The following is a 24,047-nucleotide window of genomic DNA, read 5'->3' on the forward strand; positions in this document are numbered from 1 at the left end:
ACCAGTACCGTACCCCAGTGTTATACAGTGACAGACCTGTCCCCACCAGTACTGTACTCCAGTGTTATACCGTGACAGTCCTGTCCCCACCAGTACTGTACCCCAGTGTTATACAGAGACAGACCTGTCCCCACCAGTACTGTATCCAAGTGTTATACAGTGACAGACCTGTCCCCACCAGTACTGTACCCCAGTGTAATACTTTGACAGACCTGTCCCCACCAGTGCTGTACCCCAGTGTTATACAGTGACAGACCTGTCCCCACCAGTACTGTACCCCAGTGTTATACAGTGACAGACCTGTCCACACTAGTACTGTACCCCAGTGTTATACAGTGACAGGCCTGTCCCCACCAGTACTGTATCCCAGTGTTATACAGTGACAGACCTGCCCCCACCAGTACTGTACCCCAGTGTTATACAGTGACAGAGCTATCCCCACCAGTACTGGACCCCAGTGTTATACAGTGACAGACCTGTCCCCACCAGTACTGTACCCCAGTGTTATACAGTGTCAGACCTGTCCCCACCAGTACTGTATCCCAGTGTTATACAGTGACAGGCCCGTCGCTACCAGTACTGTACCCCAGTGTTACACAGTGACAGACCTGTCCCCACCAGCACTGTATCCCAGTGTTATACATTGACAGACCCGTTCCCACCAGTACTGTAGCCCAGTGTTATACAGTGACAGGCCTGTCCCCACCAGCACTGTATCCCAGTGTTATACAGTGACAGACCCGTCCCCACCAGTACTGTACCCCAGTGTTTTACAGTGACAGACCTGTCCCCACCAGTACTGTACCCCAGTGTTATACAGTGACAGACCTGTCCCCACCAGTACCGTATCCCAGTGTTATCCAGTGACAGACCTGTCCCCACCAGTACTGTACCCCAGTGTTATACAGTGACAGACCTGTCCCCACCAGTACTGTACCCCAGTGTTATACAGTGACACACCTGTCCCCACCAGTACTGTACCCCAGTGTTATACCGTGACAGACCTGTCCCCACCAGTACTGTACCCCAGTGTTATACAGAGACAGACCTGTCCCCATCAGTACTGTATCCAAGTGTTATACAGTGACAGACCTGTCCCCACCAGTACTATACCCCAGTGTTATAGTGACAGACCTGACCCCACCAGTACTGTAGCCCAGTGTTATACAGTGACAGACCTGTCCCCACCAGTACTGTACCCCAGTGTTATACAGTGACAGACCTGTCCCCACCAGACTGTACCCCAGTGTTATACAGTGACAGACCTGTCCCCACCAGTACTGTACCCCAGTGTTATACAGTGACAGACCTTCCCCCACCAGTACTGTACCCCAGTGTTACACAGTGACAGACCTGTCCCCACCAGTGCTGTACCCCAGTATTATAAAGTGACAGACCTGTCCCCACCAGTACTGTACCCCAGTGATATACAGTGACAGACCTGTCCACACCAGTACTGTACCCCAGTGTTATACAGTGACAGACCTGTCCCCACCAGTACTGTACCCCAGTGTTATACAGTGACAGACCTGTCCCCAGCAGTACTGTATCCCAGTGTTATACAGTGACAGACCTGCCCCCACCAGTACTGTATCCCAGTGTTATACAGTGACAGACCTGTCCCCACCAGTACTGAACCGCAGTGTTATACAGTGACAGACCTGTCCCCACCAGTACTGTACCCCAGTGTAATACAGTGACAGACCTGCCCCCACCAGTACTTTACCCCAGTGTTATACAGTGAAAGCCCTGTCCCCACCAGTACTGTATCCCAGTGTTATACAGTGACAGACCTGCCCCCACCAGTAATGTACCCCAGTGTTAGACAGTGACAGACCTGTCCCCACCAGTACTGTACCCCAGTGTTACACAGTGACAGACCTGTCCCCACCAGTACTGTACCCCAGTGTTATACAGTGACAGACCTGTCCCCACCAGTACTGTATCCCAGTGTTATACAGTGACAGACCTGTCGCTACCAGTACTGTACCCCAGTGTTATACAGTGACAGACCTGTCCCCACCAGCACTGTATCCCAGTGTTATAGAGTGACAGACCCGTCCCCACCAGTACTGTACCCCAGTGTTACACAGTGACAGACCTGTCCCCACCAGTACTGTACCCCAGTGTTATACAGTGACAGACCTGTCCCCACCAGTACCGTATCCCAGTGTTATACAGTGACAGACCTGTCCCCATCAGTACTGTACCCCAGTGTTATACAGTGACAGACCTGTCCCCACCAGTACTGTACCCCAGTGTTATACAGTGACAGACCTGTCCCCACCAGTACTATACCCCAGTGTTAGACAGTGACAGACCTGTCCCCACCAGTACTGTACCCCAGTGTTAGACAGTGACAGGCCTGTCCCCCACCAGTACTGTACCCCAGTGTTATACAGTGACAGACCCGTCCCCACCAATACTGTACCCCAGTGTTATACAGTGACAGACCCATCCCCACCAATACTGTAACCAGTGTTATACAGTGACAGACCTGTCCCCCACCAGTACTGTACCCCAGTGTTATAAAGTGACACACCTGTCCCCACCAGTACTGTATCCCAGTGTTATACAGTGGCAGACCCGTCGCCACCAGTACTGTACCCCAGTGTTATACAGTGACAGACCTGGCCCCACCGGTACTGTACCCCAGTGTTATAAAGTGACAGCCCTGTCCCCACCAGCACTGTATCCCAGTGTTATACAGTGACAGACCTGTCCCCACCAGTACTGTACCCCAGTGTTATACAGTGACAGACCTGTCCCCACCAGTACTGTACCCCAGTGTTATACAGTGACAGACCTGTCCCCACCAGCACTGTATCCCAGTGTTATACAGTGACAGAACCGTCCCCACCAGTACTGTACCCCAGTGTTATACAGTGACAGGCCTGTCCCCACCAGCACTGTATCCCAGTGTTGTACAGTGACAGACGCGTCCCCACCAGTACTGTATCCCAGTGTATTACCGTGACAGACCTGTCCCCACCAGAACTGTACCCAAGTGTTATACAGTGACAGACCTGTCCCCACCAGTACTGTACCCCAGTGTTATACAGTGACAGACCTGTCCCCACCAGTACTGTACTCCAGTGTTATACCGTGACAGACCTGTCCCCACCAGTACTGTACCCCAGTGTTATACAGAGACAGACCTGTCCCCACCAGTACTGTATCCAAGTGTTATACAGTGACAGACCTGGCCCCACCAGTACTGTACCCCAGTGTAATACAGTGACAGACCTGTCCCCACCGGTGCTGTACCCCAGTGTTATACAGTGACAGACCTGTCCCCACCAGTACTGTACCCCAGTGTTATACAGTGACAGACCTGTCCACACCAGCACTGTACCCCAGTGTTATACAGTGACAGACCTGTCCCCACCAGTACTGTATCCCAATGTTATACAGTGACAGACCTGCCCCCACAAGTACTGTACCCCAGTGTTATACAGTGACAGACCTATCCCCACCAGTACTGTACCCCAGTGTTATACAGTGACAGACCTGTCCCCACCAGTACTGTACCCCAGTGTTATACAGTGACAGACCTGTCCCCACCAGTACTGTATCCCAGTGTTATACAGTGACAGACCCATCGCTACCAGTACTGTACCCCATTGTTATACAGTGACAGACCTGTCCCCACCAGCACTGTATCCCAGTGTTATACATTGACAGACCCGTCCCCACCAGTACTGAACCCCAGTGTTATACAGTGACAGGCCTGTCCCAACCAGTACTGTATCCCAGTGTTATACAGTGACAGACCTGTCCCCACCAGTACTGAACCGCAGTGTTATACAGTGACAGACCTGTCCCTACCAGTACTGTACCCCAGTGTTACACAGTGACAGACCTGTCCCCACCAGTACTGTACCCCAGTGTTATACAGTGACAGACCTGTCCCCACCAGTACTGTATCCCAGTGTTATACAGTGACAGACCTGTCGCTACCAGTACTGTACCCCAGTGTTATACAGTGACAGACCTGTCCCCACCAGCACTGTATCCCAGTGTTATAGAGTGACAGACCCGTCCCCACCAGTACTGTACCCCAGTGTTACACAGTGACAGACCTGTCCCCACCAGTACTGTACCCCAGTGTTATACAGTGACAGACCTGTCCCCACCAGTACCGTATCCCAGTGTTATACAGTGACAGACCTGTCCCCATCAGTACTGTACCCCAGTGTTATACAGTGACAGACCTGTCCCCACCAGTACTGTACCCCAGTGTTATACAGTGACAGACCTGTCCCCACCAGTACTATACCCCAGTGTTAGACAGTGACAGACCTGTCCCCACCAGTACTGTACCCCAGTGTTAGACAGTGACAGGCCTGTCCCCCACCAGTACTGTACCCCAGTGTTATACAGTGACAGACCCGTCCCCACCAATACTGTACCCCAGTGTTATACAGTGACAGACCCATCCCCACCAATACTGTAACCAGTGTTATACAGTGACAGACCTGTCCCCCACCAGTACTGTACCCCAGTGTTATAAAGTGACACACCTGTCCCCACCAGTACTGTATCCCAGTGTTATACAGTGGCAGACCCGTCGCCACCAGTACTGTACCCCAGTGTTATACAGTGACAGACCTGGCCCCACCGGTACTGTACCCCAGTGTTATACAGTGACAGCCCTGTCCCCACCAGCACTGTATCCCAGTGTTATACAGTGACAGACCTGTCCCCACCAGTACTGTACCCCAGTGTTATACAGTGACAGACCTGTCCCCACCAGTACTGTACCCCAGTGTTATACAGTGACAGACCTGTCCCCACCAGCACTGTATCCCAGTGTTATACAGTGACAGAACCGTCCCCACCAGTACTGTACCCCAGTGTTATACAGTGACAGGCCTGTCCCCACCAGCACTGTATCCCAGTGTTGTACAGTGACAGACGCGTCCCCACCAGTACTGTATCCCAGTGTATTACCGTGACAGACCTGTCCCCACCAGAACTGTACCCAAGTGTTATACAGTGACAGACCTGTCCCCACCAGTACTGTACCCCAGTGTTATACAGTGACAGACCTGTCCCCACCAGTACTGTACTCCAGTGTTATACCGTGACAGACCTGTCCCCACCAGTACTGTACCCCAGTGTTATACAGAGACAGACCTGTCCCCACCAGTACTGTATCCAAGTGTTATACAGTGACAGACCTGTCCCCACCAGTACTGTACCCCAGTGTAATACAGTGACAGACCTGTCCCCACCGGTGCTGTACCCCAGTGTTATACAGTGACAGACCTGTCCCCACCAGTACTGTACCCCAGTGTTATACAGTGACAGACCTGTCCACACCAGCACTGTACCCCAGTGTTATACAGTGACAGACCTGTCCCCACCAGTACTGTATCCCAGTGTTATACAGTGACAGACCTGCCCCCACCAGTACTGTACCCCAGTGTTATAAAGTGACAGACCTATCCCCACCAGTACTGTACCCCAGTGTTATACAGTGACAGACCTGTCCCCTCCAGTACTGTACCCCAGTGTTATACAGTGACAGACCTGTCCCCACCAGTACTGTATCCCAGTGTTATACAGTGACAGACCCATCGCTACCAGTACTGTACCCCATTGTTATACAGTGACAGACCTGTCCCCACCAGCACTGTATCCCAGTGTTATACATTGACAGACCCGTCCCCACCAGTACTGAACCCCAGTGTTATACAGTGACAGGCCTGTCCCAACCAGTACTGTATCCCAGTGTTATACAGTGACAGACCTGTCCCCACCAGTACTGAACCGCAGTGTTATACAGTGACAGACCTGTCCCCACTAGTACTGTACCCCAGTGTTATACAGTGACAGACCTGCCCCCACCAGTACTGTACCCCAGTGTTATACAGTGAAGCCCTGTCCCCACCTGTACTGTATCCCAGTGTTATACAGTGACAGACCTGCCCCCACCAGTACTGTACCCCAGTGTTATACAGTGACAGACCTGTCCCCACCAGTACTGTACCCCAGTGTTATACAGTGACAGACCTGTCCCCACCAGTACTGTACCCCAGTGTTATACAGTGACAGGCCTGTCCCCACCAGTACTGTATCCCAGTGTTATACAGTGACAGGCCCCTCGCTACCAGTACTGTACCCCAGTGTTATACAGTGACAGACCTGTCCCCACCAGTACTATACCCCAGTGTTATACAGTGACAGACCTGTCCCCACCAGTACTGTACCCCAGTGTTATACCGTGACAGACCTGTCCCCACCAGTACTGTACCCCAGTGTTATACAGAGACAGACTTGTCCCCACTAGTACTGTATCCAAGTGTTATACACTGACAGACCTGTCCCCACCAGTGCTGTACCCCAGTGTTATACAGTGAAAGACCTGTCCCCACCAGTACTATACCCCAGTGTTATACAGTGACAGACCTGTCCCCACCAGTACTGTACCCCAGTGTTATACAGTGACAGACCCGTCCCCACCAATACTGTACCCCAGTGTTATACAGTGACAGACCCGTCCCCACCAATACTGTACCCAGTGTTATACAGTGACAGGCCTGTCCCCCACCAGTACTGTACCCCAGTATTATACAGTGACAGACCTGTCCCCACCAGTACTGTATCCCAGTGTTATACAGTGACAGACCTGTCCCCACCAGTATTATACCCCAGTGTTATACAGTGACAGACCTGTCCCCACCAGTATTGTACCCGTGTTATACAGTCACAGACCGATCCCCACCAATACTGTAACCAGTGTTATACAGTGACAGACCTGTCCCCCACCAGTACTGTACCCCAGTGATATACAGTGACACACCTGTCCACACCAGTACTGTATCCCAGTGTTATACAGTGACAGACCCGTCGCCACCAGTACTGTACCCCAGTGTTATAGAGTGACAGACCTGTCCCCAGCAGCACTGTATCCCAGTGTTATACAGTGACAGACGCGTCCCCACCAGTACTGTACCCCAGTGTTATACAGTGACAGACCTGTCCCCACCGGTACTGTACCCCAGTGTTATACAGTGACAGCCCTGTCCCCACCAGCACTGTATCCCAGTGTTATACAGTGACAGGCCCGTCCCCACCAGTACTTTACCCAGTGTTATACAGTGACAGACCTGTCCCCACCAGTACTGTACCCAAGTGTTTTACAGTGACAGACCTGTCCCCACCAGTACTGTAACCAAGTGTTACACAGTGACAGACCTGCCCCCACCAGTACTGTACCCCAGTGTTATACAGTGACAGACCTGTCCCCACCAGTACTGTATCCCAGTGTTATACAGTGACAGACCTGTCCCCACCAGTACTGTACCCCAGTGTTATACAGTGACAGACCTGTCCCCACCAGTACTGTACCCCAGTGTTATACAGTGACAGACCTGTCCCCAGCAGTACTGTACCCCAGTGTTATACAGTGACAGACCTGTCCCCACCAGTACTGTATCCCAGTGTTATACAGTGACAGACCCGTCGCTACCAGTGCTGTACCCCAGTGTTATACAGTGACAGACCTGTCCCCACCAGCACTGTATCCCACTGTGATACAGTGACAGAACCGTCCCCACCAGTACTGTACCCCAGTGTTATACAGTGACAGGCCTGTCCCCACCAGCACTGTATCCCAGTGTTGTACAGTGACAGACCCGTCCCCACCAGTACTGTATCCCAGTGTTTTACAGTGACAGACCTGTCCCCACCAGTACTGTACCCCAGTGTTATACAGTGACAGACCTGTCCCCAGCAGTACCGTATCCCAGTGTTATACAGTGACAGACCTGTCCCCACCAGTACCGTACCCCAGTGTTATACAGTGACAGACCTGTCCCCACCAGTACTGTACCCCAGTGTTATACAGTGACAGACCTGTCCCCACCAGTACTGTACTCCAGTGTTATACAGTGACAGACCTGTCCCCACCAGTACTGTACCCCAGTGTTATACAGAGACAGACCTGTCCCCACCAGTACTGTATCGAAGTGTTATACAGTGACAGACCTGTCCCCACCAGTACTGTACCCCAGTGTTATACAGTGACAGACCTATCCCCACCAGTGCTGTACCCCAATGTTATACAGTGACAGACCTGTCCCCGCCAGTACTGTACCCCAGTGTTATACAGTGACAGACCTGTCCACACCAGTACTGTACCCCAGTGTTATACAGTGACAGGCCTGTCCCCACCAGCACTGTACCCCAGTGTTATACAGTGACAGACCTGTCCTCACCAGCACTGTATCCCAGTGTTATACAGTGACAGACGCATCCCCACCAGTACTGTCCCCCAGTGTTATACAGTGACAGGCCTGTCCCCGCCGGTACTGTACCCCAGTGTTATACAGTGACAGCCCTGTCCCCACCAGCACTGTATCCCAGTGTTATACAGTGACAGACCGTCCCCACCAGTACTGTACCCCAGTGTTATACAGTGACAGACCTGTCCCCACCAGTACTGTACCCCAGTGTTTTACAGTGACAGACCTGTCCCCACCAGTACTGTACCCCAGTGTTATACAGTGAGAGACCTGTCCCCACCAGTACCGTACCCCAGTGTTATACAGAGACAGACCTGTCCCCACCAGTACAGTACCCAAGTGTTATACAGTGACAGACCTGTCCCCACCAGTACTGTACCCCAGTGTTATACAGTGACAGACCTGTCCCCACCAGTACTGTATCCCAGTGTTATACAGTGACAGACCTGCCCCCACCAGTACTGTACCCCAGTGTTATACAGTGACAGACCTGTCCCCACCAGTACTGTACCCCAGTGTTATACAGTGACAGACCTGTCCCCACCAGTACTGTACCCCAGTGTTATACAGTGACAGACCTGTCCCCACCAGTACTGTATCCCAGTGTTATACAGTGACAGACCCGTCGCTACCAGTACTGTACCCCAGTGTTATACAGTGACAGACCTGTCCCCTCCAGCACTGTATCCCAGTGTGATACAGTGACAGAACCGTCCCCACCAGCACTGTACCCCAGTGTTATACAGTGACAGGCCTGTCCCCACCAGCACTGTATCCCAGTGTTGTACAGTGACAGACCCGTCCCCACCAGTACTGTATCCCAGTGTTTTACAGTGACAGACCTGTCCCCACCAGTACTGTACCCCAGTGTTATACAGTGACAGACCTGTCCCCAGCAGTACCGTCTCCCAGTGTTATACAGTGACAGACCTGTCCCCACCAGTACCGTACCCCAGTGTTATACAGTGGCAGACCTGTCCCCACCAGTACCGTACCCCAGTGTTATACAGTGACAGACCTTTCCCCACCAGTACTGTACTCCAGTGTTATACCGTGACAGTCCTGTCCCCACCAGTACTGTACCCCAGTGTTATACAGAGACAGACCTGTCCCCACCAGTACTGTATCCAAGTGTTATACAGTGACAGACCTGTCCCCACCAGTACTGTACCCCAGTGTAATACTTTGACAGACCTGTCCCCACCAGTGCTGTACCCCAGTGTTATACAGTGACAGACCTGTCCCCACCAGTACTGTACCCCAGTGTTATACAGTGACAGACCTGTCCACACTAGTACTGTACCCCAGTGTTATACAGTGACAGGCCTGTCCCCACCAGTACTGTATCCCAGTGTTATACAGTGACAGACCTGCCCCCACCAGTACTGTACCCCAGTGTTATACAGTGACAGAGCTATCCCCACCAGTACTGGACCCCAGTGTTATACAGTGACAGACCTGTCCCCACCAGTACTGTACCCCAGTGTTATACAGTGTCAGACCTGTCCCCACCAGTACTGTATCCCAGTGTTATACAGTGACAGGCCCGTCGCTACCAGTACTGTACCCCAGTGTTACACAGTGACAGACCTGTCCCCACCAGCACTGTATCCCAGTGTTATACATTGACAGACCCGTTCCCACCAGTACTGTAGCCCAGTGTTATACAGTGACAGGCCTGTCCCCACCAGCACTGTATCCCAGTGTTATACAGTGACAGACCCGTCCCCACCAGTACTGTACCCCAGTGTTTTACAGTGACAGACCTGTCCCCACCAGTACTGTACCCCAGTGTTATACAGTGACAGACCCGTCCCCACCAGTACCGTATCCCAGTGTTATCCAGTGACAGACCTGTCCCCACCAGTACTGTACCCCAGTGTTATACAGTGACAGACCTGTCCCCACCAGTACTGTACCCCAGTGTTATACAGTGACACACCTGTCCCCACCAGTACTGTACCCCAGTGTTATACCGTGACAGACCTGTCCCCACCAGTACTGTACCCCAGTGTTATACAGAGACAGACCTGTCCCCATCAGTACTGTATCCAAGTGTTATACAGTGACAGACCTGTCCCCACCAGTACTGTACCCCAGTGTTATACAGTGACAGACCTGTCCCCTCCAGTACTATACCCCAGTGTTATACAGTGACAGACCTGTCCCCACCAGTACTGTACCCCAGTGTTATACAGTGACAGACCCGTCCCCACCAATACTGTACCCCAGTGTTATACAGCGACAGACCCGTCCCCACCAATACTGTACCCAGTGTTATACAGTGACAGACCTGTCCCCACCAGTACTGTACCCCAGTGTTATACAGTGACAGACCTGTCCACACTAGTACTGTACCCCAGTGTTATACAGTGACAGGCCTGTCCCCACCAGTACTGTATCCCAGTGTTATACAGTGACAGACCTGCCCCCACCAGTACTGTACCCCAGTGTTATACAGTGACAGACCTATCCCCACCAGTACTGTACCCCAGTGTTATACAGTGACAGACCTGTCCCCACCAGTACTGTACCCCAGTGTTATACAGTGACAGACCTGTCCCCACCAGTACTGTATCCCAGTGTTACACAGTGACAGGCCCGTCGCTACCAGTACTGTACCCCAGTGTTATACAGTGACAGACCTGTCCCCACCAGCACTGTATCCCAGTGTTATACATTGACAGACCCGTTCCCACCAGTACTGTACCCCAGTGTTATACAGTGACAGGCCTGTCCCCACCAGCACTGTATCCCAGTGTTATACAGTGACAGACCCGTCCCCACCAGTACTGTACCCCAGTGTTTTACAGTGACAGACCTGTCCCCACCAGTACTGTACCCCAGTGCTATACAGTGACAGACCTGTCCCCACCAGTACCGTATCCCAGTGTTATCCAGTGACAGACCTGTCCCCACCAGTACTGTACCCCAGTGTTATACAGTGACAGACCTGTCCCCACCAGTACTGTACCCCAGTGTTATACAGTGACAGACCTGTCCCCACCAGTACTGTACCCCAGTGTTATACCGTGACAGACCTGTCCCCACCAGTACTGTACCCCAGTGTTATACAGAGACAGACCTGTCCCCATCAGTACTGTATCCAAGTGTTATACAGTGACAGACCTGTCCCCACCAGTACTGTACCCCAGTGTTATACAGTGACAGACCTGTCCCCTCCAGTACTATACCCCAGTGTTATACAGTGACAGACCTGTCCCCACCAGTACTGTACCCCAGTGTTATACAGTGACAGACCCGTCTCCACCAATACTGTACCCCAGTGTTATACAGTGACAGACCCGTCCCCACCAATACTGTACCCAGTGTTATACAGTGACAGACCTGTCCCCCACCAGTACTGTACCCCAGTGTTATACAGTGACACACCTGTCCCCACCAGTACTGTATCCCAGTGTTATACAGTGACAGACCCGTCGCCACCAGTACTGTACCCCAGTGTTATACAGTGACAGACCTGTCCCCACCAGCACTGTATCCCAGTGTTATCCAGTGACAGACCTGTCCCCACCAGTACTGTACCCCAGTGTTATACAGTGACAGACCTGTCCCCACCGGTACTGTACCCCAGTGTTATACAGTGACAGCCCTGCCCCCACCAGCACTGTATCCCAGTGTTATACAGTGACAGACCCGTCCCTACCAGTACTGTACCCCAGTGTTATACAGTGACAGACCTGTCCCCACCAGCACTGTATCCCAGTGTTATCCAGTGACAGACCTGTCCCCACCAGTACTGTACCCCAGTGTTATACAGTGACAGCCCTGCCCCCACCAGCACTGTATCCCAGTGTTATACAGTGACAGACCCGTCCCTACCAGTACTGTACCCCAGTGTTATACAGTGACAGACCTGTCCCCACCAGTACTGTACCCCAGTGTTTTACAGTGACAGACCTGACCCCACCAGTACTGTACCCCAGTGTTATACAGTGACAGACCTGTCCCCACCAGTACCGTACCCCAGTGTTATACAGAGACAGACCTGTCCCCACCCGTACCGTACCCAAGTGTTATACAGTGACAGACCTGCCCCCACCAGTACTGTACCCCAGTGTTATACAGTGACAGACCTGTCCCCACCAGTACTGTACCCCAGTGTTATACAGTGACAGACCTGTCCCCACCAGTACTGTATCCCAGTGTTATACAGTGACAGACCCGTCGCTACCAGTACTGTACCCCAGTGTTATACAGTGACAGGCCTGTCCCCACCAGCACTGTATCCCAGTGTTGTACAGTGACAGACCCGTCCCCACCAGTACTGTACCCCAGTGTTATACAGTGACAGACCTGTCCCCACCAGTACTGTACCCCAGTGTTATACAGTGACAGACCTGTCCCCACCAGTACTGTACCCCAGTGTTATACCGTGACAGACCTGTCCCCACCAGTACTGTACCCCAGTGTAATACAGTGACAGACCTGTCCCCACCAGTACTATACCCCAGTGTTATACAGTGACAGACCTGTCCCCACCAATACTGTACCCCAGTGTTATACAGTGACAGACCCGTCCCCACCAATACTGTACCCCGTGTTATACAGTGACAGGCCTGTCCCCCACCAGTACTGTACCCCAGTGTTATACAGTGACAGACCTGTCCCCACCAGTACTGTACCCCAGTGTTATACAGTGACAGACCTGTCCCCAACAGTACTATACCCCAGTGTTATACAGTGACAGACCTGTCCCCACCAGTACTGTACCCGTGTTATACAGTGACAGACCCGTTGCCACCAGTACTGTACCCCAGTGTTACACAGTGACAGACCTGTCCCCACCAGTACTGTACCCCAGTGTTATACAGTGACAGACCTGTCCCCAGCAGTACTGTATCCCAGTGTTATACAGTGACAGACCTGTCCCCACCAGTACTGTACCCCAGTGTTATACACTGACAGACCTGTCCCCGCCGGTACTGTACCCCAGTGTTATACAGTGACAGCCCTGTCCCCACCAGCACTGTATCCCAGTGTTATACAGTGACAGACCCGTCCCCACCAGTACTGTACCCCAGTGTTATACAGTGACAGACCTGTCCCCACCAGTACTGTACCCCAGTGTTTTACAGTGACAGACCTGTCCCCACCAGTACTGTACCCCAGTGATATACAGTGACAGACCTGTCTCCACCAGTACCGTACCCCAGTGTTATACAGAGACAGACCTGTCCCCACCAGTACTGTACCCAAGTGTTATACAGTGACAGACCTGTCCCCACAACTACTGTACCCCAGTGTTATACACTGACAGTTCTGTCCCCACCAGTACTGTACCCGTATTATACAGTGACAGACCTGTCCCTACCAGTACCGTACCCCAGTGTTATACAGAGACAGACCTGTCCCCACCAGTACCGTACCCAAGTGTTATACAGTGACAGACCTGCCCCCACCAGTACTGTACCCCAGTGTTATACAGTGACAGACCTGTCCCCACCAGTACTGTACCCCAGTGTTATACAGTGACAGACCTGTCCCCACCAGTACTGTATCCCAGTGTTATACAGTGACAGACCCGTCGCTACCAGTACTGTACCCCAGTGTTATACAGTGACAGGCCTGTCCCCACCAACACTGTATCCCAGTGTTGTACAGTGACATACCCGTCCCCACCAGTACTGTACCCCAGTGTTATACAGTGACAGACCTGTCCCCACCAGTACTGTACCCCAGTGTTATACAGTGACAGACCTGTCCCCACCAGTACTGTACCCCAGTGTTATACCGTGACAGACCTGTCCCCACCAGTACTGTACCCTAGTGTTATACAGAGACAGACCTGTCCCCACCAGTACTGTATCCAAGTGTTATACAGTGACAGACCTGTCCCCACCAGTACTGTACCCCAGTGTAATACAGTGACAGACCTGTCCCCACCAGTACTATACCCCAGTGTTATACAGTGACAGACCTGTCCCCACCAGTACTGTACCCCAGTGTTATACAGTGACAGACCTGTCCCCACCAGTACTGTACCCCAGTGTTATACAGTGACAGACCTGTCCCCACCAGTACTGTACCCCAGTGTTATACAGTGACAGACCTGTCCCCACCAGTACTATACCCCAGTGTTATACAGTGACAGACCCGTCCCCACCAGTACTGTACCCCAGTGTTATACAGTGACAGACCTGTCCCCACCAGTACTGTACCCCAGTGTTATACAGTGACAGACCTGTCCCCACCAGTACTGTACCCATGTTATACAGTGACAGACCTGTCCCCACCAGTACTGTACCCCAATGTTTTACAGTGACAGACCTGTCCCCACCAGTACTGTACCCCAATGTTATACAGAGACAGACCTGTCCCCACCAGTACTGTACCCAAGTGTTATACAGTGACAGACCTGTCCCCACAAGTACTGTACCCCAGTGTTATACACTGACAGTTCTGTCCCCACCAGTACTGTACCCGTGTTATACAGTGACAGACCTGTCCCCACCAGTACTGTACCCCAGTGTTATACAGAGACAGACCTGTCCCCACCAGTACTATACCCGTGTTATACAGTGACAGACCCGTCCCCACCAATACTGTACCCCAGTGTTATACAGTGACAGACCCATCCCCACCAATACTGTACCCAGTGTTATACAGTGACAATCCTGTCCCCACCAGTACTGTACCCCAGTGTTATACAGTGACAGACCCGTCCCCACCAGTACTGCACCCCAGTGTTTTTCAGTAACAGACCTGTCCCCACCAGTAATTTTCCCAGTGTTATGCAGTGATAACCTAGTCTATGTAACCTGTCCTCATTGTTTAATGCTTTTGGTTCCAGTATCAACTCTTACCTTCCATTGTACGGTCAGTGTGCTTTTGGTGCGATGAGAGAGTTTTGGTGGGGATGGAGTGTCTGGGGCACAGCTCTGCGTGGTGAAACTGACTGGTTCTGAATATGATCCTTTCACTGAATTGTAGATTGTGGAAACTCTGGGAAGGAAGAGGCGAGAGGCAGCATGAAAACCAAGGGTCAACAGAGGTCAGTCCCAACAGCTTTCTCTCCCCCCACCCCCAATCTCTAACATTTCTATTCCTGATAAACTTTGTTTAACAAAGGAGAATTCTATTTTATGCCACAGTGATCTTTCTCCTTAGTGTTACTCCCAGAGATGTTCTAAAGATTAAGTTTCAACATCTCGAGACTACAGGGCAGTCCCGACAACCCCAGACTAACCACAAGTGAATTTCGAGTTGTAAGAATTTTTCACCCTAACCCAAATTTCTCAATTAAAATCAATATTCTGGGGTGTTACCAATCAGAATTTTGTTTGCGAACAAAATCCATTGAATATTGCTGAAAACAGAGACAACTTGCTGAAACTTTTCGTCTTGCACTCATCAGGACAAACACAAGAATGCCAAAAATTTCAAACACTCACAACAATTTATACTACAGGAGAAAAGGGAGCCGATTGGTTGGCAAGTGGACTCGGATTGGCTGAGCCAATGCCATGGAGAAAGCACAGGGAACCATAGGCTTCCCAGGTACCTGGGTAACTCAAAAAAGTTGCACGGCTTGAGCACATTCCTTTAGTTCTCAGCGAGCGGGTCCCTGTGTATGAATGTATGCAGCTTCTTGCAAGTGTCAATGAGCCACATTACGAGCTCTAAAATAAAAGCAAATAGCAAAAAAAAAGTCACATTGAACTCGAAACATTAACTCGGTTTCTCTCTCCACAGATGCTGCCAGATGTGCTGAGTTTTTTCCAGCACGTTTGTTTTTATTTCACGTTATGAATGCAACTGATGATCTTAAAACTGGTTGTAAGTGTAGCTATTAGCGCACTCAGGAGTGTTCACCAAGTGCTGCCCAAACACGGAATCACATCTGGCAGTTGACTTGCCTCTATAGATCATGATACTATAAAGTATAAATCATGGTGATTGTTTGAAATTTAGCATTCTTGCCTTTGTCCTGATGAGTGCAAGATGAAAACCTCCATCAACCTCTTTTCAACAAGATTCAAGTTCTGTACTACCAAACAATTATTCCACTTGAGTTATCTCTCCAAGCATGCTTACCTGATGTGATAGTCCGTTGTTGGTTGTAAATCAGTCAGGCTGCATTCTAAATCTCCTCCACTGAAAATAGTGCAAACAAACTGATTAGAATTGAAGCTCAGAGGGTGGCCACTCAGCCCATCGTGTCTATGCTAGCTCTTTGGAAGAGCTACCAAGTTAAACCTCCCCCCCCTCCATGCTCTTTCCCATAGCCCTGCAACTGCCTTCCATTGAACGTTCCTATTGAATCTGCTTCCACCGCCCTTTCAGGCAGCACCTTCCAGATCACAACAACTCGCTGTGTAAAAATTATTCTCGATTCTAGAGATATCAAGGGATATCGAATGTTGCAGCTGGAAAATGTCTTCAAGGTGGGAGATCAGCAATGGTCTAGTTGAATAGCGGAGCAGGCACGAGGGGCCGAATGGCCTACATCTGCTCCTATTTCCTACGTTCCTCATGACCCCTTGGGACCTTCTATCAATCACATAAACCTGTGCTTTCTGGTTACCGACACTCCTACCAGTGGAAACAGTTTCTCCTTATTCATTCTGTCAAAATCCTTCATGATTTTGAACTCCTCTATTAAATCTCCCCTTAACCTTCTCCTGCTCCAACTCCAGCTTCGCTAGTCTCTCCACGTCACTAACCCCACCCCCCACCCCCACCTCTGGCACCATTCTCAGGAATCTCCTCTGCAGACTCTCCAAGGCCTCGACATCTCTGCTCTAGGGTCGGGCACACGTGGAGATGTCTGCATCACACGAGGAGGTGGAGAAAAGGCCCAAGCTATCAAAGGGAGGGAAACTGGAAATCAAAATATCTAAACAAATGGGTTCCTGATTGGTCTTCTGGATCAGCGGGGGTGCCAGACAGGAACCTGTCACAAATTGGCCACTACTGTGGGGTGAAGTTCACTCTGGAAATTCCAGAGAACAGCAGCTAAGCCAAGAGTGCTCAGCAAAAATGATTTGAGCTCAATTGAACTCCTATGATCTTCACCATGCACTCTGACTCATTGTCAAAGCACAGTGCGTCGACTCAATTCCAATTAATCATTCTTCTAACTCATGTATTACCTGTCCTGCGAGTGTTTGATGGGGAGGGTGTAGAGGGAGCTTTACTCTGTATCTAACCCCGTGCTGTACCTATCCTGGGAGTGTTTGATGGGGACAGTGTAGAGGGAGCTTTACTCTGTATCTAACCCCGTGCTGTGCCTGTCCTGGGAGTGTTTGCTGGGGACAGTGTAGAGGGAGCTTTACTCTGTATCTAACCCCGTGCTGTACCTGTCCTGGGAGTGTTTGATGGGGACAGTGTAGAGGGAGCTTTACTCTGTATCTAACCCCGTGCTGTGCCTGTCCTGGGAGTGTTTGATGGGGACAGTGTAAAGGGAGCTTTACTCTGTATCCAACCCCATGCTGTACCTGTCCTGGGAGTGTTTGATGGGGGCAGTGTAGAGGGAGCTTTACTCTGTATCTAATCCTGTGCTGTACCTGTCCTGCGAGTGTTTGATGGGGACGGTGTAAAGGGAGCTTTACTCTGTATCTAACCCTGTGCTGTACCTGTCCTGCGAGTGTTTGATGGGGACGGTGTAAAGGGAGCTTTACTCTGTATCTAACCCCGTGCTGTACCTGCCCTGGGAGTGTTTGATGGGGACAGTGTAAAGGGAGCTTTACACTGTATCTAACCCCGTGCTGTACCTGTCCTGCGAGTGTTTGATGGGGACGGTGTAAAGGGAGCTTTACTCTGTATCTAACCCCGTGCTGTACCTGTCCTGGGAGTGTTTGATGGGGAGAGTGTAGAAGGAGCTTTACTCTGTATCTAACCCCGTGCTGTACCTGTCCTGGGAGTGTTTGATGGGGACAGTGTAGAGGGAGCTTTACTCTGTATCTAACCCCGTGCTGTACCTGTCCTGGGAGTGTTTGATGGGGACAGTGTAGAGGGAGCTTTACTCTGTATCTAACCCCGTGCTGTACCTGTCCTGGGAGTGTTTGATGGGGACAGTGTAGAGGGAGCTTTACTCTGTATCTAACCCCGTGCTGTACCTATCCTCAGGGCACTGACACTGAATGCCTGAAATGCAAATGGTTTTTTTCCCCAGTCACTCACGTTCTTCCCAACAGCAGCGTGGTTTTCTAGATGTTGGGTTTTCTCACCTATAAATAATCTTGTACTTCCCGTCCTTTCCCTTATCCGAAGAGGCTACTTCATAGTTACAGGTGTACGGCAGGCTGTTGGTGTGCTTGTCCCCATTGGTCAGGCCTACAGGAGGGGCCCAGCTGAGCAGAGCTGCCCTGGCCTGGACATTGGACACCTGGTAAAGAGAACACATAAGACACAATTAAATCGCACTGAAACAGGCCATTCAGCCCACTGCTCTATGCTGGTGTATATGCTCCACATGAGATTCCACCCACCCTACTTCATCTCGCGCTATCAACATATCTTTCTGTTCCCTTCTCGTTCAAGTGTTTATCCAACTTCTGCTTTACCCTCCCCCCATCCTACCCCCACAAGGGCTATCTTGTTCATGTTGTTCTTTCCAGAGCGCTTACCCTTGTCCTGCTATTATCACATTCTGCTTTCTGATCTTAATGCCACCATCAGCACCTCCTTTAGCCTGAACCATTAACACCCTCTTTGTCCTTTAGTCCATGACATCTTTGTCAATCTCTCCTTTGCCCCCACCTATCGCTGGCCTTCTATCCAGCTTCACCCCCTCCATCCCCACCTTAAACAGTATAAATTTCATCGCATTTCTACTTCTCTTTAGCTCTGAAGAAGAGTCACACAGACTCGAAACATTAACTCTGTTTCTCTCTCCACAGATGCTGTCAGAGCTGCTGAGTTTTTCCAGCATTTTCCGTTTGTGTTTCTCCTTTTCTGTGTCATTTGTGCAACCACTCCCTGTGGTAGCGAGTTCCACATTCTCACCAAACTCTGAGTAAAGAGGTTTCTCCTGAATTCCCGATTGGATTTAGTGGTGACCATCTTATATTAATGATCCCTAGTTTTGGATTCCAACTCAAATGGAAACGCCTTCCCTTTGTCTACCTGATCAGCCCTTTCCATAATTTTCAAGGTCTTTATTCGGTCATTCTTCAATCTTCTCTCTGATAAAGAAAAGAGTCCCAGTTTATCCCGTCTTTCCTGATGGTTATAGCCTCTCAGTTCTGCTGTTATCCTTGCAAATCTTTTCTGAATCTTCTCCAGTTATGAAGGATCAGTATTGTCCAAGACATCACGAGGACTGGACAGAGTGAGAGAGAAGACTAGGTAAGTAGTGATTTTCACACAGCGAATTGGTCAGTTGTAGAGTGAAGAGGAATACGAGAGAGATGAGGAGTCCTTTAAGGTGTTGGACACCAGTGGGTTGGAGGAGTGGCCAGTAGTTGAGTCTTGATTTGAACAAACAAGGATGAAGGGAGGGTGCTTCAGAAATCCTCTCCATTACCAAGACCCGTTACTTCAACCTCCCCAACATCACCCATCTGCTGCTCCCCCATTCATCACCACCTTTGACATCTCCAGCCTCGGAGAGTCCAATTCTCTCCCGACCAGCTCTTCATTCTCAGTAGCAGATGGGAATGAGGCCGGGGTGGAGATGGCTGGTGTAATGGAGGCGGAACTAGACATTCTTGGAGATGGAGAATTTGAGGTCAGAAGCTGAGCTCAGGATTAAGCAGAAGTCTGAGGTTGCAAAGGCGATGAGTGAACGATGGAGTTGAATTGGTGTAATTCTTCTGGCCTTACAGATAGGCTGCGGCCTAGCCTCATTCTCTCCCCACCGCACGTGCTCTCCCTCTCTTGCCACTGCGCTCATTCCCCCAGACACTCTACGCTTGCTCACGCCCTCATCCGCCCCCTGCTCTCCCCTCAGCTTCGTTCGCCACGTTCTTGCTCATTCCCATTTCTCTTTCATCCCCTTCGCACCACACTCCCCTCGCTGCCTGTGCCTCTTCTCCCTACTCCTCCCCCTGGCCTTCACTCCCATTTACTCTCACTCCTCACTCACTCTCGAAACCTTCACTCTGCACCCCTCCCCCAGCTCAACCTGGAAAAGACACTTAAGTTAATTTATCACCTTTTGCCCCATCTTCAGCCTATTCAGCTGTGCAACATCTTACTTAGACCCTGGTCTAATCTTCAGTGCGTTCAAACATCACACACCTCCCGCCAAACTCACAGTTATTACCCATAAACAGTACGAGGACAGCAGACATCAGCTCCCATGTCCTGAATCTTCACCCCTCCCACCTCCAAGTGCACTGTGGGATGTGTTGCTATGCTAATTGTGCTATATAAATGCACATTGTTGTTGAGTAATTTTTCTGAATAGTAAAAATTGCGTGAATTCGAAAGCAAAATTCTAAGAATTCAAACTGTTCAGAAATGCTCATTTGTGAAAGTGAAAAGCAAAAAACAGCAACTCTGGTGTATGGGACATGAAGTTTCTCCAGTTTGTTTCCTCCAATCAAACTTAGTCACAAAACTGAGGTCCTGGGGCAACCAACCACGAGACCTGAGACAATCTGCTTACTAGCCCCCCCCAGTGGCTCAATGGGCTATTACACCAGCGAGGAAAGAGGGAGCAAAACTTCCTCTAAGTTATTAAGCAAACTGTGCATCCTAACTCACACCAAGTCCCTCTCACTCATCACACTGTCTGCTCTTTAACCTGCAGAGGTTCCTCATCTGGCATCACCTCCAACTTCCATCCTTGTTTTCAAATCCCTCAAAGGCCTCACAGAATCACAAAGTGCAGAAGAGGCCCTTCGGCCCATCGAGTCTGCACTGATACGCGAGAAACACCTGACCTACCTACCTAATCCCATTTACCAGCACTTGGCCCAGAGCCTTGAATGTTGTGATGTGCCAAGTGCTCATCCAGGTACTTTTTAAAGGATGTGAGGCAACCCGCCTCCACCACCCTCCCAGGCATCGCATTCCAAACCGTCACCACCCTCTGGGTAAAAAAGTTTTTCTTCACATCCCCCCTAAACCTCCTGCCCCTCATCTTGAACTTATGTCCCCTCGTGACTGACCCTTCAACTAAGGGGAACAGCTGCTCCCTATCCACCCTGTCCATGCCCCTCATAATCTTGTACACCTCGATCAGGTCGCCCCTCAGTCTTCTCTGCTCCAACGAAAACAACCCAAGTCTATCCAACCTCTCTTCATAACTTAAATGTTTCATCCCAGGCAACATCCTGGTGAATCTCCTCTGCACCCCCTCCAGTGCAATCACATCCTTCCTATAATGTGGTGACCAGAACTGCACACAGTACTCCAGCTGTGGCCTCACCAAGGTTCTATACAACTCTAACATGATCTACCTACTTTTGTAATCTATGCCTCGATTGATAAAGGCAAGTATCCCATATGCCTTTTTCACCACCCCACTAACATGCCGCTCTGCCTTCAGAGATCTATGGACACACACACCAAGGTCCCTTTGTTCCTCAGAACTTCCTAGTGTCATGCCTTTCATTGAATACTTCCTTGTCAAATTACTCCTTCCAAAGTGTATCATCTCACACTTTTCATGGTTAAATTCCATCTGCCACTTATCTGCCCATTTGACCATCCCGTCCATATCTTCCTGTAGCCCAAGACACTCAACCTCACTGTTAACCACCCGGCCAATCTTTGTGTCATCCGCAAACTTACTAATCCTACCCCCCACATAGTCATCTATGTTGTTTATATAAATGACAAATAATAGGGGACCCAGCACAGACCCCTGTGGTACGCCACTGGACACTGGCTTCCAGTCACTAAAGCATCCTTCTGTCAGCACCCTCTGTCTCCTACAACTAAGCCAATTTTGAATCCACCTTATCAAATTATCCTGTATCCCATGTGCAGTTGCCTTCTTTATAAGTCTCCCATGTGGGACCTTGTCAAAGTCTTTGCTGAAATCCATATAAACTACATCAACTACACTACCCTCATCTACACACCTGGTCACCTCCTCAAAAAATTCAATCAAATTTGTTAGGTATGACCTCCCTCTGACAAAGCCATGCTGACTATCCCTGATCAAACCTCGCCTCTCCAAGTGGAGATAGATTCTCTCCTTCAGACTTTTCTCCAGTAGTTTCCCTACCACTGACGTGAGACTCACTGGTCTGTAGTTCCCTGGCTTATCTTCACAACCCTTCTTAAATAGCGGAACTACATTAGCTGTTCTCCAGTCCTCTGGCACCTCCCCCATGGCCAGAGAGGAATTAAAAATTTGGGTCAGAGCCCCTGCGATCTCCTCCCTTGCCTCCCTCAGCAGTCTGGGACACAAATCATCCAGACCTGGAGATTTGTCCACTTTTAAGCCTGCCAACACCTCCAATACCTTGTCACTCCCTATATCAATTTGCTCAAGAACCTCGCAGTCTCTCTCCCCGAGTTCCATACCTTCATCCTCATTCTCTTGGGTGAAGACGGATGTGAAGTATTTGTTCAACACTCTACCGATGTCCTCTGGCTCCACCCATAGATTGCCCTCTTGGTCCCTAATGGGCCCTACTCTTTCCCTGGTTATCCTCTTCCCATTGATATACTTAGAGAATATCTTGGGATTTTCCCTACTTTTACCTCCGTGTCTCTCTAATCTCCTCCAGCCGCCCCCTCCCCCAGCTCTCACAGATCGCTGCACTCCTCCAATTCCAGCTTCTTGCACATCCCCGATTTTAACCCCTCCATCATTAGTGGCAGTGCCTTCAGCTGCCTGGGCCCTAAGCTCTGGAATTCCCCTCCCTGAACCTCTCCACTTCCCTCTCCTCCTTTAAGACACTCCTTAAACTCAATCTCTCTGACCAAGCTTCTGGTCACCTGTTCTAATGTCTCCTCAGGTGGCACAGGGTCCAGTTGTTCCTGTGAGGCATCTTGCAAAGTTTTATTATCTTAAAAGAGTTACGTAAGACGAGTTGTGGTATCTGAGAATAAGGACAGTCAGTGCTTTGAACACTCAGTGGGCCAGGCAGTGTCTAAACACCACCTCCTGCATCGAGCTGGGGTGCTGCGGAGTTTCGGGGGGGGTGGGGGGTGAGGTTAAATCACTGGTTCCCACACTGCAGGGAGCTGGAAGCATCTGCACCCATCTCACCCCCACACATCCTCAACTCTCGAGCCCAGGTTAATGTCAGGCCTGTAGGTTTTGCTGAGTTAAAGTAAATGGAACCCAGGCGCTTTCTGTAACGGGAGGGGAGGGGAGGGGAGGGGAAGGGAGGGGAGGGGAGGGGAGGGGAAGGGAGGGTAGGGGAGGGGAGGGGAGGGTGTGCCAGAGTACGGAGCAGCCCTCGAAGGCGAAAGTCTCCGACAGAATTCATCAAAGACAAAGTTAACGCTGAGCTCCATTTGCTGGTCATAGTGGGCCATCTGGTGGGAAAACTACAAACTACACAACAGCAAAAGGTTTTCAAAGCTCGGGTCTTAGGAACTGACCCATGGTCCATAGAATTCATCTCCCATCCCGGTAGTCAACTCTTACAACGATAATGGAGTTATTGATTAGTCACAGTGATCAATCGCTATTGATGAATCTACTATAGCCAAATATATGTGGTGAGAAAAACCTCCAGTGGGTGGGAGAGCTTTAGAAACCACGGGTCCAAAAGGCACCTGGTTCCACTCAGCCCACAGGTCTCAAATTACTCAGATATTGGACCCCAAAATGTTACTTTCTGGAAGAAATCCATCTTGTTTTTATTTGTATGGATCATTATTAACTGTCTCCCCAGGGAGACAATTCCACAACTTGTT

General features: G+C 50.4%; 1 protein-coding gene across 1 annotated transcript in view; it reads right to left on the reverse strand.

Moving 5' to 3' along the window:
- Window positions 1-24,047, reverse strand: part of fndc3ba (fibronectin type III domain containing 3Ba) — a 285,397-nt gene that overhangs the window by 120,963 nt on the left and 140,387 nt on the right. Inside the window, exons 7-9 of the mRNA XM_078564466.1 lie at window positions 18,446-18,603; window positions 16,311-16,370; window positions 15,080-15,218 (exon numbers count right to left, since the gene is read on the reverse strand). Of these exons, the coding sequence (XP_078420592.1) occupies window positions 15,080-15,218; window positions 16,311-16,370; window positions 18,446-18,603 (357 nt within the window). The remainder of the gene's footprint in view (window positions 1-15,079; window positions 15,219-16,310; window positions 16,371-18,445; window positions 18,604-24,047) is intronic.

Source organism: Cetorhinus maximus, chromosome 19 (assembly GCF_964194155.1).
Source record: "Cetorhinus maximus chromosome 19, sCetMax3.hap1.1, whole genome shotgun sequence".
Lineage (NCBI taxonomy): Eukaryota > Metazoa > Chordata > Chondrichthyes > Lamniformes > Cetorhinidae > Cetorhinus > Cetorhinus maximus.